The sequence below is a fragment of the Lissotriton vulgaris genome, unplaced genomic scaffold (assembly GCF_964263255.1).
Source record: "Lissotriton vulgaris unplaced genomic scaffold, aLisVul1.2 SCAFFOLD_1480, whole genome shotgun sequence".
NCBI lineage: Eukaryota > Metazoa > Chordata > Amphibia > Caudata > Salamandridae > Lissotriton > Lissotriton vulgaris.
Window position 1 is genome coordinate 324,050 of NW_028243024.1, and position 13,232 is coordinate 337,281.

Below are 13,232 nucleotides of genomic sequence, written 5' to 3' on the forward strand. Positions count from 1 at the left end.
ACCTGGTTCTTCGATGTGTGATAGGTTGTATAACACATCCAAAGCTTCAACTTTTGAAAGCTAATACTTGGAAAAAATGCTTGAAGTGAGCCACTCAACCAAGTCTGAATACCCAACATTGAAATCCTAGATTGGTTACATATTGGACAGTAAATCCTGTAAACAAAAGCAGTGATGGTGCTATCTTAAAATTCCTTCAATGCATGGTGCACCCCCTCTCAAACCTCTATGCAACCAAGATCTTTAACAAACAGCTAAGCGATGGGAAAGAGCTAAGCAGGGGACAATAGGGGACTTTTATTTTTTTAAACAATTTTTTATAAATTCTTCATTAAACAATTACAGCACTTAAGTACAAAATTGAAATTTCTAAAAGTAATCAGTCCAACTATATTAGCAGATAACATTCACATAATTACGTTCAGTGTTTGGACAAGTAAAGCGACGACAACGTTTTATGTATCCAAGGCTGTATTCTACTGAACCCCCTCTTATCCCTGCCCCCCCATCCCTCCGTCCTGGTTGTAGAATTTTTGTTCTATGCCTCCTCACGTGCCAGAACTGGCAACCTGTTATGGAAAAAATAGGGTTAAAAAAATAGCATTACCTGTCATCACAGTTTGCAGTCAAAGGTGATCTTATATGAACTCAACACAACAATCTATTCCAGTTATTGTGATTGTGAGGTAGGGTTCATCCCATTATGTTCCACATCTATATTTTTAAAGGCCAGTAACATATTATCCCATTCCATAGCTATTGGGATTTTTGTAAACCTCTGGCTTCTTCCATTCATATTGCTGCGCTTTCCGCGTTACCCCAACAGATTGCCTCACTGTGCCAGCTGTATATCATGGGCGTTTTTTTAATTGAATTTCCAGCACATCATGATTGCTCTTTTTGCTAGTATTAAAGCCACGTCCTTGAACCTAGTCTGTAATTGTGTTTCGACAATCTGTTATATATTCCTAGAATACATTCCTCTGCTGTGTTCCCTAAGTCAGTGTATGTTGCCTCACTGATTTCCAGTATTCCTGTATTCGGGGGCATTCCCATACCATATGGAGTAGATCCGCTTCTTCCGTCTGACATCTAGGGAGCGGTGTTGCGTCTGTGGGAACATCTGTTTCAGTCAGTTAGGGGTAAGATAAGCTCTGTGAAATATCATAGACTGTATAAATTAAAATGTTGCATTCCAGGAATTTCCTAGGGTATTCTAGTAGTCTTGTCCACTCTTTATCCGTTATTGCCCGCCCTTTGTATTCCACCCATGTGTTTCTAAAGATAGTGAGTTCTACTGCTGCATGTGCATGTATACCTATGTATAGCCACTTGATGAGGTGCCTTCCTCTACCCATGTAATAAAATGCCCTAACTAATTCATGGTTGGGGGGGTCTTGGTGCTGAGGTGCCCAGTGCGTTTTGACATAATGAAGCAACGCAGCATGTAGTAGGTATAAATGGTCTGGTGCCCCGTTTCTCTTACAAAGTTATTATGGTCCATAAGTATTCCAGTGTTAAATAAATCACCTATTGTGCTAATCCCCCCGTCAAGCCAAGCCGCAATTCTGCGTTTTGTTATTCTTCAAGTACGCAATAGGATTCCTAGTAGTGGAGTATTTCCGGCATATAGAGGATGTAGGGCAGTGTATTGTAGTGTTGTCTTCTAGCATTGTATCGCTGTGTGGAAAAGGGAAGATAGATTTCGGGGGTTTATTGTATTAGGTAATATTAACATGTGGAGGATGCCCTGAACAATGTGTTGCATAGTGTAGCCTATTTCATGTAGATTACGGCCAGCAGTCCGGTAAGAAAGCCACTGCAGTTGGCTTGCATAGTAATATGCTTTTAGATCCGGGACTCCTAAGCCTCCTTTATCAGTCCCTAATGGTCATTTTTTTAAGAATTATTCTTCGTTTACCTGTCCCCCAGATTAGGTTATGAGCATTGTGTTTAAAAGTTTGAATGTGGTATGTGGTACCAAAATTGGCAAATTGGCAAATTAATACAATAAGCGGGGAAGGAGTATCATCTTGGATATGGCATCCCGCCCTTTCACCAAGCAGTAATGTGATCCAGAATGCAATGCTCGAGCTTATTGATCTGATTGCTCTGCAAAGGTTGCCATCTATCATTTCTGCATGTGTCCTATTTACTTGTATACCCAAGTACCTGAACGTGTGGTGGCCTACTGGGATTGTATAATGCCCAAATCTTGTTTACAGAGGGTGAGTTATGTCTTTGAAGAAGAAAGCATTTGACTTCATAGCATTAATAAATAAGCTTGATATCTGTTCAAATCTCTGAAATATATCGGGGATTGGGCATAGAGTAACTTGTGAGTCCTGTATATATAAAATAATGTCATCTGCATATGCTGAGAATAAGTGTTGTGTGGCACCAATCTGTATTCCAAGCTGGCTTGCGTCTGTGCTTAACTTAAGTGCTAATGGTTCTAGAGCTAAAATGGTGGCCCCTTGAATCGCATACTCAGCGGACATATGACCCCCTGAACTGGCCCTATCAGTAGGAGCCTCATAAAGAAGCTGTATCCATTTAAAGGTATTTGACGGGTAAGCCAAATTTACCCAGGGCCTTGAACATATAATTCCATTGCAGCATATCAAACGCTTGTCTTAGGTCCAATGCTATCCATCCGGCATTATCATAGCCCTCCTGTGCAATTGACATTATATGATCGAGTCGCCTAATATTCAAGGAGGTATACGGGCTGGGAGAAAGCCATTTTGGTCTGTGTGAACTAGGTTATTTAGAGTTGGGAGAATTCTATTCGCCAGTACTTTACTAAGTATTTTATGTTCTGTCAATAATTAAGATAGGGGGCGATATCTCAACATATCTGTAGGGTCTCTGCCTGTCTTCAGAAGTGATACCACTAGAGCTTGCGCCGTCGTTAGTGGCGGCTTACCCAGCTCCGCGTTGGTGGCATAAAATTCAGCTGGCAGCCGGTCCAACCCTGGAGTTTTGTTACGGGGTAGTCCTATTATTGCAATTTTGATTTCTGATTTAGTTATGGGGCCTATTAATTCCTTCTGGGCGGTTGCGGGCAAGCGTGGGTAGGGTAGATTATCCAGGAAATTGTCAATGGTGGTACCCTCTGTTGGGCCTGGTTTACTACACAATGTGGCGTAATATTGTCTAAAAGCATAATGTATACCATGCTGTGTGTTTACAGTAGTGCCCTGCAGAGTCGTGACTTCATTAATGATGACTGTGGGGGTTCTCCCTAAGCAGTTTGGCCAGCAATGTCTCAGATTTGTCTGCTTCAGTGTGGTGTATTTGTGTGTATCTTTGGTAATCAATGACTCTGAGTGTCTCTAGGAGCTCAGCATGTTTAATTCTTATTTCTTGAAGTGGGGCCCGCTTGTTAGCGTCATGTGTAGCTTGTTGTTCCAATATATACATATTCTTTTCTGTATCAATGAGATTATAATGTGTTTCCTGCCTGGCACCCACTATAGCACTGATCGCTCTTCCCCGCACCACCATCTTAAAGGCATCCCATTCAATCAAAATGATGGATGCGGTGTTACTGTTCTCTATGAAGTATCATGTAATAGTATTGGATATGTTGGTGCGGAATACTTCATCTTCTAGTGTTTGCGGCCACATTCTCCAGGTGGGTACTGAGTAGGAACTCTGTCCCACTTCAACGTGATCTCCAGTGAGTTGTGGTCTCAGAAGGTCGTAGCCAGGTAAGTGGCACACACTACCTGCATCGCTATTTTTCTAGAACAGTAGATTCTGTTTATGCGTGTGTGAAGGAGGTGTACCGGAGAGTAATAAGAGTACTCCCTTTGTGTCGGGTGTCGCATTCTCCACACATCACAGAGATCCCATCCCTCTCACCACCCACAAAGAGTCTTTGTCTGTTTAGTCACAACTGCGCCGTGTAGTGAAGGGTGAGAGCGATCCAACGCAGCATCCATTACTGCATTGCAGTCCCCTCCCACAATCCACGGGTACATTTCCCAGCCTGACAATGCCTGATATAAATTAGACCAAAATTTTACCTGATCAAAATTCGGGGAATATATATTTCCCCAAAACACGTGTTGCCGTCTAGTTTCCCCCATATCAAAATGCATATACCCTGTTTGTCTATTCTCTGCTACAGGGCGGTGTATGGCACCCCATAGCTTATCTATATTGTAGCTCCCCTTGCAAAACTGGAGTAATTAGTTGCGAAAATCTGACCTCCCCGTTTTTTATAACACGAGGGGACTTGATTTGTAACAAGGTAATATCCTGGAAAGCAATCTAGGAAAAACTTTCCCTAGCCCACATAGGGAATGCTTTGGATTATCTAAAGATTCAAAGTATATTAAGCATGTTTTTTCTTCTCCATAAAGAGGAATCAAATGAAATAATGTTGGAATTGTCCAATTCCAACATTCTCATAAAGCAGATCGGGCACTGTGTTAGATGACTCATAGGTTGCCACAGTTATGCCGACAGAATATTATGCCTTCCCCAAAATAGTTGGATGAAAGATGTTGGTATACATCTGTCTGAGGAAGAAAGGCTAGAAATATCCATTGCTAAAAGGCAGATGTAGAGGAGTCCATATATTAAGTGGATTCAGATGTACTATGAGTGGCTAGTCTATTACACATTCAAGCAACTGCATGATTGGAATGCACGCATTTCTGAAAGGTGTCTAGGTGAGAACTAGGGAGCATAATATTTGGGGATGCCAGAAGCTAAGGAGATTTTGGGACAAGGTTGCACTGTTTATGCAGGATGTCGTATGAATTACAGTTTTACCAGACCTAACTTTAGTCCTATAAGATATTGCACGACACCTGGGTCTGAAGACTAGACATCTGTGAGTCTAGTGGTACATAGACATTTTGTTAACTTGTTCCCTGATAACTAATTATTGGAAATCAAGGGAGTTCCCAGACTTTAAACTGTGGCTTAGTAGGTTACATGTAGTTTATAATAATGAGTATCTATATGCTAAATTGGTTGGAGGGGGTAAACTGTTTTTTAAAATGTGGAAATGTTTTATGCAATTTACAGAATTGACTTTAACAAAATGATTTAGCTGATTCAAAGTTCAAATGCACTAACTGTTTCAGATGCCCTTTGTTAAATTTTTAAATCTCATATTGATTGTTGATCGCTGCACTCTCTCTTCACACTTTACATACAACTATCTGATGCATTTTATTTTTTATTGTAATTTTGGGCTCAATTACGACTTCGCTTATGAACTGATATTTTGAGTAGTGTCAACGCTGTGTTATATGTGATATGGAATAGTTCTTTTGAAGGGAATTAAATTTGTGTCTTTTTGAGAAACTGTGGAAAATAAAAAATTAAAATTAAAATAAAGAAGGAAGAGTAGATTTGATATTGTATGAGGAGGAATACACCCTATGAAATAGTATATTGTTAGCAGCCCTGTGGTGGACAATCTCTCTCATACTAGAAATATGGCCTTCTGCTCTGCACTTACACAAATGTCAGCCATATTTGGTCCACTAAAGAAAGAAAACATTATTTGTACTAAGCCTAGCTGTGAAAGAGTTGAGTAGTCAGACAAGTAAGAGAAAGTTAGTATTTTACTCATAATCTACCTATAAGTCGCAGCAATTTGACAGACACATAAGAGAGCATATTATACCTATTATGCTATAGATAAAATCGAAATCTATTATGTTATGTTTTCTGTCATGATAAGCCAAAAGTGAAATTATAGCTTGAACGATATATGTGGCAGTGCAAAAAAAAAAAATAATGATGCACGTCTAAGCTCCTTAAAACTCTTGAATTCCCGCTCATGATGCTGAGAAGGGTCCTGCCTACACTGCAATTGAATTATAAAATTAAATTTAGAAAAGCGCTAGTTTTTCAATGACTATTATCGACTAATGCAACGTGATTTACAATGGAGCTCTAAAAAAGATCATTTTCAAGGTGAAGTGGAGATCAAATCATGTAGAAAGACTTTGGGCCTGATTACAAGTTGGACTGCTGAACCTGTGATGGCGGTCCAACCCCTGGTACACTGCAGGACCGCATGCAGTGTTACGACTATAGTGGTCAGACTGCCACAGGACAGTTGCAACTGCCAGAGATCCAGAATCCTGTGACATTCGTGCAGTGGTTAGAGTAAGAAATGTGCCAGCAGCACCACAGAGCATATTTTGAGTTGCCTCACCATCACCCATTTCACAGTGGTAAGCCCGATATGAAAAGGGTGACAGTGAGGCAACAAAGGGGACCCTAACAGGGACTCTTGCTACCTTGGGTCTCAGGGGGTGCATGTGTGGGGCATGCATAGTACCCCCTCAATTTGCACCCCCATTTCCTGCAAGGTGTGTCATTTATGCCACACCATGTAGGAAAGTGCAGGCGGTGCTCTGAAAGAGGCAGTCTGCATGGTAGGCTTATTTATGAGCCTATCAGACCGCCCACTGCTGTTGGTCCGCAGCTGTCAGACTGCCACAGGACCACCCGCCAGACCAGTAATAAACTCCTGATCTGGCAGGCATTTGCACCACAGGCTTAGTGGTCCTACAATGGACGGCGCGTTGCATCGTCTGCTGTAGCACTAAAGGAAACTCACTGGATTCTTTGGAACAAAGAACATATATATTTATTAATATGTGTAGGTGTGTGTATATATGTTTATGAATATACATTTTTAGCATGTGTACATTCTTTTGGGGAGAAGGTCTACAGTTACTCTGAACCCTGAAAATCAACTAAACTTCTTGTAATAATTCCTAATTTTTTTGTGGATTTTGATGGTCCAATTGGCAATAAGCCAGTGTTTCCCCACCCAAAAGTTACCAGAACAATGGTATTGCTAACTTTAGAGGGTGGAGAAAATCCAGCCCATTTTCCAGTCCAATAATAATGAGGACCTATATGTTTTTGTTTGAGTTTTGTACCTAGCAGATTGTACAAGCATAGCCACAGTGATAAACTTAGAAATGTGTCAAACAGAAAAAGAAAGTGAAATTGTATAGGATTTATTTTATGAAGCATGTTTGAATGTGGTATGATTTTGCAATTCGATAGTTTTGTTTAAATTTAAAGTTAATAAAACAAGTGACTACAGCATAACACATTTCTTTTCAAATGTAGCTCTTTTTTATTTTTTATGAATGCATAATAATTCTTTCCTGATATTTTTCTTTTTTAGAATGAATTTTGGAAGGAATACATTGGTAAGGTTACTCCAAATTTTATAAGAACTATGCTCTATATAATGCATGTTAAATATTTTTGGGGCATAATGAATTATTTTTATATTTTATGCCTTATATTTGAGTACCCTTTGGTTGTGGCATTTGCCAGAAAGAGATGATGATTATTTCTTCTGCTGGGGTTACCACCATCACTAGGAGGTGTCAATATTTCAATCAAACAAATAAGCTAAAATATAGTACAATGATGCAAAGGTGAATGACCAAAATATTGTTTCAAAAATATTTTCTTGTGCAACAATATCATATCATAAATATTGTCAAGTCATAAATATCAAGGTAAAGAACGTGGAGGGTAAGAATACTGTGTATATAATGTATGTTTTAAATATATTTGCATATCTTATTTTTTGTTTTAATGTAATTCTACTAAATATTGTTGTCTGATTAATTTAACATATATTAGTTAATATATTAAGGTACTATTGGTATTATATTATTGTTTTAATATGGTTTCTAAGTTCTTATGTGTAACAACACATTTTTTACATTTAAAAATTACTTTTTAATTTAGTACTGGGTTGTGGACTTTGTAGGTTAACAAGAGGAATGTATTTTAATTGTACATTATTATTTATCCTGTCGTGTAGGTCATATAAACCTATATAGGATCTGTGCGATTAGACAACATAGACTGTGGGATTTGTGTCCAGACTGATTCCAGACACCCTCACTGGTATGTTCACCTGTATACTAGCTAGCTCACAGTGCCACTGTAAACTCCTCTTACCAAGGAGAGAATAGTACTTGGCAACTAGCGAACATGACATCTCTGTCCCATGAGGAATCATGGAAACAGAACAGTACTTTTCACTCAGTCACTCGTGCTCACTTTGTCTCAGAGAGATGCACGGAATAAATGGCGGGGGCGTTTTTAAATAAGCATTTATTGAACCACCGTCATTCTAATGTAAAATAGATTCCCCGAAACAACCATAATTCAGAAACAGATATAAATGATTGTAAGCACCAATAGTTTACACGGATGGTAGATTCATACCATAGTGCTAAAACAATGAATACTGGCAGGTATAAAAATACATGACAATAAAATGCATATCCCTACGATGTAACCCTAACCAGATGCAACTAGGTGTACCTTGCATGTATGTAGGTGGCGAGTCAAGAATACCCCTAGGCTGAAGCTAACCCCATTACGTGAAGTGAGAGACTGTGGGACCCCATCTTGGTCTCAAGACAGACACCCCACGAGGGGTATCGGATTACTGGAAGCTGGAGTGTCTGCGTGTAGGAACCTCAGCGTCTTGCATCAGTGTGTCAGCATGGAAGTTCTTTTTCTCCTGTCCCTGCCTCAGCAAAGATGTGAGGTTTATATACCCAAAGTGGTACCTTTATGGAGTCTACCTTGCTGTGTCATGTCGAACTCGAATGACAAAAGGAATAAGCTTTTTACATAGTAATTATGCAGGAGATGGTAGTCCTGCTGAGATTCCAAAAATCCTTATGTATAATGAATAAGGCTAGTTTTCAGAGAAATCCCATGCCATGTAAGCAGTACCGTAACTAGGTAAAAGATGAGCACCAAGAAACATTATATAGTGTAATGGCAGGGGAAATATAGGTGAAAGTTCTGGTTACCACCTGTGCCTATATCGGGGTACCTGTATGAAAAATAACACCCACTCCACATCCGACTGGACAACATACTAAAAATTCTAAATGTACTTCTAAAATATGCTTAAAAAATACTAAAATTCTAGCATGCGCTGTAGAAGTCGATTAAAATATGTTTGTATTTACGGGCCGAACAACTATGTGAGTCTGAAAGCCATGCTGTTCACCAAGAAAGGCAAAAAAAAGAGTGTTTCTTGTTTTAAAATTCCAAGTTTGGCTGTTTTTGAAAAAGGCCAAATCTTTCCCAGCACACGATGAGCCCAATGTTTATGTGCCCTGTGTGGGAGACACAACATCACTGCTGCTTGCCATCACAGATGAGGGTCCCTGCAACACTTCACAGATCTGGTCAATCGAGCACAGATGATCTTCTTCACTGACCACAGCCGCTGCTGGCGACGCCTGTATGATATACAAGGCCTGCCATCCAGTAGAGAAGCCAGTCTCCATTCCAACAGGAGCTGAACCATCCCATGGTGGCTCCAAGAATGCAGACATCAACATTGGAATACGCAGAGGACACAGTAGTACGTGGGGTGTTAACAGGTCCAGTAAAGCATCCACATCTGGTGGCGCAGCCAATGGAAGTGTTAAACAGAGATCCAACACGCTTTCTTGTCCGCAGAACAGACAGCGTAGAACATGGAAAAAACAGTTAATCCAGACTAGTCTAAATGATAGGAACTAAGATTCGCTCAGTTCCTGAAGGTGAGGTGTGCCCAGATGGAATACCATGCGATCAATCAATCAATCAATCAATCAAAGCATTTATATAGCGCACTACTCACCAGTAGGGTCTCAAGGCGCTAGGGGAGGGGGGGTCCGCTACTGCTCGAACAGCCAGGTCTTGAGCTGCTTCCTGAAGGCAAGGTGGTCCTGGGTCAGGCGGAGGTGGGTCGGGAGGGAGTTCCAAGTCTTGGCGGCAAGGTAGGAGAAGGACCTTCCTTCTGTGGTGGCTCTTCGGATGCGGGGGATGGCAGCGAGGGCGTGGCCGGTCGATCGAAGTTGACGTGTGGGAGCGTAGAAGTTGAGGCAGCTGTTGAGCTAACCTGGGCCTTGGTTGTGTAGGGCTTTGTGAGCATGGGTGAGGAGACGGAAGGTGATTCTCTTGTTGACCGGGAGCCAGTGCAGATCTCTCAGGTGTCCGGAGATGTGGCTGCGACGGGGGATGTCCAGGATGAGTCGTGCTGAGGCGTTCTGAATCCGCTGGAGTCTCTTCTGGAGTTTGGCGGTGGTCCCGGCGTAGAGGGAGTTGCCGTAGTCCAGACGGCTGGTGACGAGGGCCTGGGTGACCGTCTTCCTGGTCTCGGTGGGGGTGCGGAGTGCGATCACTGTACCAGTGCTCCAGGAGCATTTTTTCATCTTCTTCGTGACTTGAACATCTATTGCATAGCTGATAAATGACAATCAGGATTCCATCAGAAATAGTTCCATGTCCCCACTTGTGCACTTAAATCTATAAGGCAATTCACAGGATTCCTTCATTAATTCCTTCATATCTGCCTGTATGTTGTTCTATGCAGTATTGAAACTGGAAAGTTGTCACTGGTAACGTTATTGGGCCATGAATTAAGCATTCTGTGGACAGTTACTCTGCCAGAGTGAAAGGTAATTGGTCCAGTTTCTCAATACGCAGCATTGTATATTTTGATACCCTTTGTGACATTGTTATCTGTTTCTTAGTTAGACTGCATGCAGAGAACAGGGAGGTACTGTTGATAAATCGCCAAGGCAAATAACCAGGGAGCAATGATTGAAGCGTCTAGCCTAACAGCATATTAGAACGTAATTGAGACTGTCCATTCTGTAGTATGGACAAATCCTGTTCTGGCATATCAACAGCAGAAGATACAATGTTGCCCAGTGAATAAATCCTGGATGTTAATGTATTCATACCATTATCAACTACGGCTAAGGCTTTTTCTATGTTAATTCTATCAATTTCACGAAGTCTCTCCACAGCTTCCTGTTGAGAGATTTTCCATATTTCATTAAAAACGGTATGTAAGAAACATTTCTGACGTGGCTTTCAGGGGCTCAATAAAAAGTCCCCTAGATCCATGTCTTCTGATAGTAAGGGTAAGTGTTGGTTTACATGGGATAGTGTTGAGGTTTTCAGCCAATCAAGGCATAACTTCCCAACACTGTATGATGTCACCACCCCCAGATGCTCTCGTTGTATGTAGCGTTGGTCTGGCCTATGGATACTAAACCCTTCGGTGGTACCCTTGAGTCTTGTTTGACATCTATTTGTGTCTCTAGGCCAAACTAACCATTCCTTCTAATTGGGGTCTGATGAATTGTATGAAACTGTATGTATGATGTCATCTACTTTATCCCCACCATGTGTAGTAAAGTTTTTCCACCCCTCAAAGTGTGATGGTGAGGGAATCCGAGATGTGTTCAAATGTTTGTTCTTGGCTAGTCCAAAACAGGAAGTCTGTTGCACAGTGTCATTCAGAAAGATTATTTGCTGCAGGATGAGGAACCCAAAATAGTGCTTCTGTTCCCTGAACTCGCCATTCCTTTGAACCCACACTGATTTTATGTCTATGGTGTCCTTCCATAAGTCTAAACAATATTTAGACAGTTGGGAAATAAAGGATGCAGAGTAAATCTGTTTGGCTATTGTTAGCATACTTTGCTGTGCAGTTTTAGGTGCAACCTTATAGTAATACGAGGTCAGGTCTGAAGAGTTAAACCCTGAAAAATAATAAAAGTTTGTGCGAAGATTAATGAACTTCACTGAATCTTTTGGTGGTGTTGGGTAATGTTCCCATTGGTGGTATGTAAAAACATTAAGTTAGATACCGGATGTATGTAAAAAGTGATGACCATAATTTTGGTAGCAGTACGTTTTGTTGTAATCAGTTGTGTCCTCTAACATTTCAATGCTTGAAAATGCAGCGGATTGTTCTAAATCAGACAACATATTATTTAGTTTCAAAATCCCAATAGTCAGAACATGTCCTAGAGCTAATGATATAATTTAAAGATATTTTAAATAAGTGAGGTATTTTTAATAGTTCAGTGGGACCTAATACATCATATGTTACTCTGTTCCAAACAATACCATAAGCAATCGGAGCAGCTCTAATGTTCAAAGGGCATCTCTCTTTTTTTACGATGAGATGATGTATGAGGTTTCAGAATCAAGTTCACATTTGATACTGCAGACCGTTCTGGGAGATAGTTTCCATTCATGAGTAAGCAAAAGACAGTCACTAGGCCAATCTAGAATGGAAAAAACTATATTCCAGTATTATCCAGAGCTGTGGCCATGGTGAGACTATGTAAGTCTTTTTCTGAAAAATGGAAAAGTCATTAAGTTGTTGTTTAAGGGAAACTGGAGCTGGCATAGTTTCATGTTCACTGGAAAATAAAAAAGTAGGTATCAAATCGATGGAGTAGCCAGATGCATTTCAATCTATTTTTGGTAGCTCAGCAGCTTTTGTTAAACTGGATGACGTCTCTTGTAGAGGCATATTTATGTAGATATCGGTGGTAGGCTGAATTGATGTTTGTCTTTCATTTGTGTTTTGATGTTTTGTATCAATAGGAACGAGTTGCATTTCATTGTTGGAAACTCCATTACTTTGTAGTTATGACTCTTCAAATGTTATGAGTCTTTCTGTCTGAACTTCCTGTATGGTAGCAAGAGGAGAGCGTAGGCTACCCAGGAGCCCATGATGCCTACTATTCAGTATCAGCCACATAGTGTGGCTTGATTAGATCGATGGAGACAAATCTCTTTTCTTTTTTGCCGGTAAAAGGCAGAAGTGCTGTTCTTGTTCCTTCGACGACCAAGACAGGTACAGGCTTTCTGTATGACGGCCTAAATTCTTTCTTGTCCACAATCTTTTCTCTGAACAGATTCCTGACTTTTGGGATGCAGGCAGGTCTTGCCTTGACTGATTTGACTTCGCTAGTGGCGGTGCATTTTACTTGCATGTTGCTTTGTAGAACCCGGAATTCATTGAGATCCAGTAAAACAGACAAACATTTGTTGATGTCAGATAGTTTTTCATCCCCCACTGTGCTTTCATAATCGAGATCAGGTACCCACATTCTCGTTCCAAGTAGGACTTCGTAAGGAGTGACACCTCCAAAGGAACTTCTTGACATATTATTGAATGCCCTCTGGACCACATAAAAGTTATTGACCCAACTACCACCAAAAAACCTAATACCCTTGCTGTTAAAGATTACTTTAAGTCCCGGTTTTTCTTTCCACAACGGAATTTCCCTCGGGACGGTACAGAGAGGAGTACTGCAGTACAACAGCCAAACATCCAATAGCTTCCTTGTAAGCCCTAGAGCTAAATGTGGGCCACGGTCAGAATTTAATGTGCC

General features: G+C 40.7%; 1 protein-coding gene across 1 annotated transcript in view; it reads left to right on the top strand.

Annotated features, from left to right (window-relative positions):
• The window catches only part of F9 (coagulation factor IX), a 331,867-nt gene that overhangs the window by 59,436 nt on the left and 259,199 nt on the right, over positions 1–13,232 (top strand). The window contains exon 3 of the mRNA XM_086948464.1: positions 7,181–7,205. Coding sequence (XP_086804590.1) covers positions 7,181–7,205 — 25 coding nt within the window. The remainder of the gene's footprint in view (positions 1–7,180; positions 7,206–13,232) is intronic.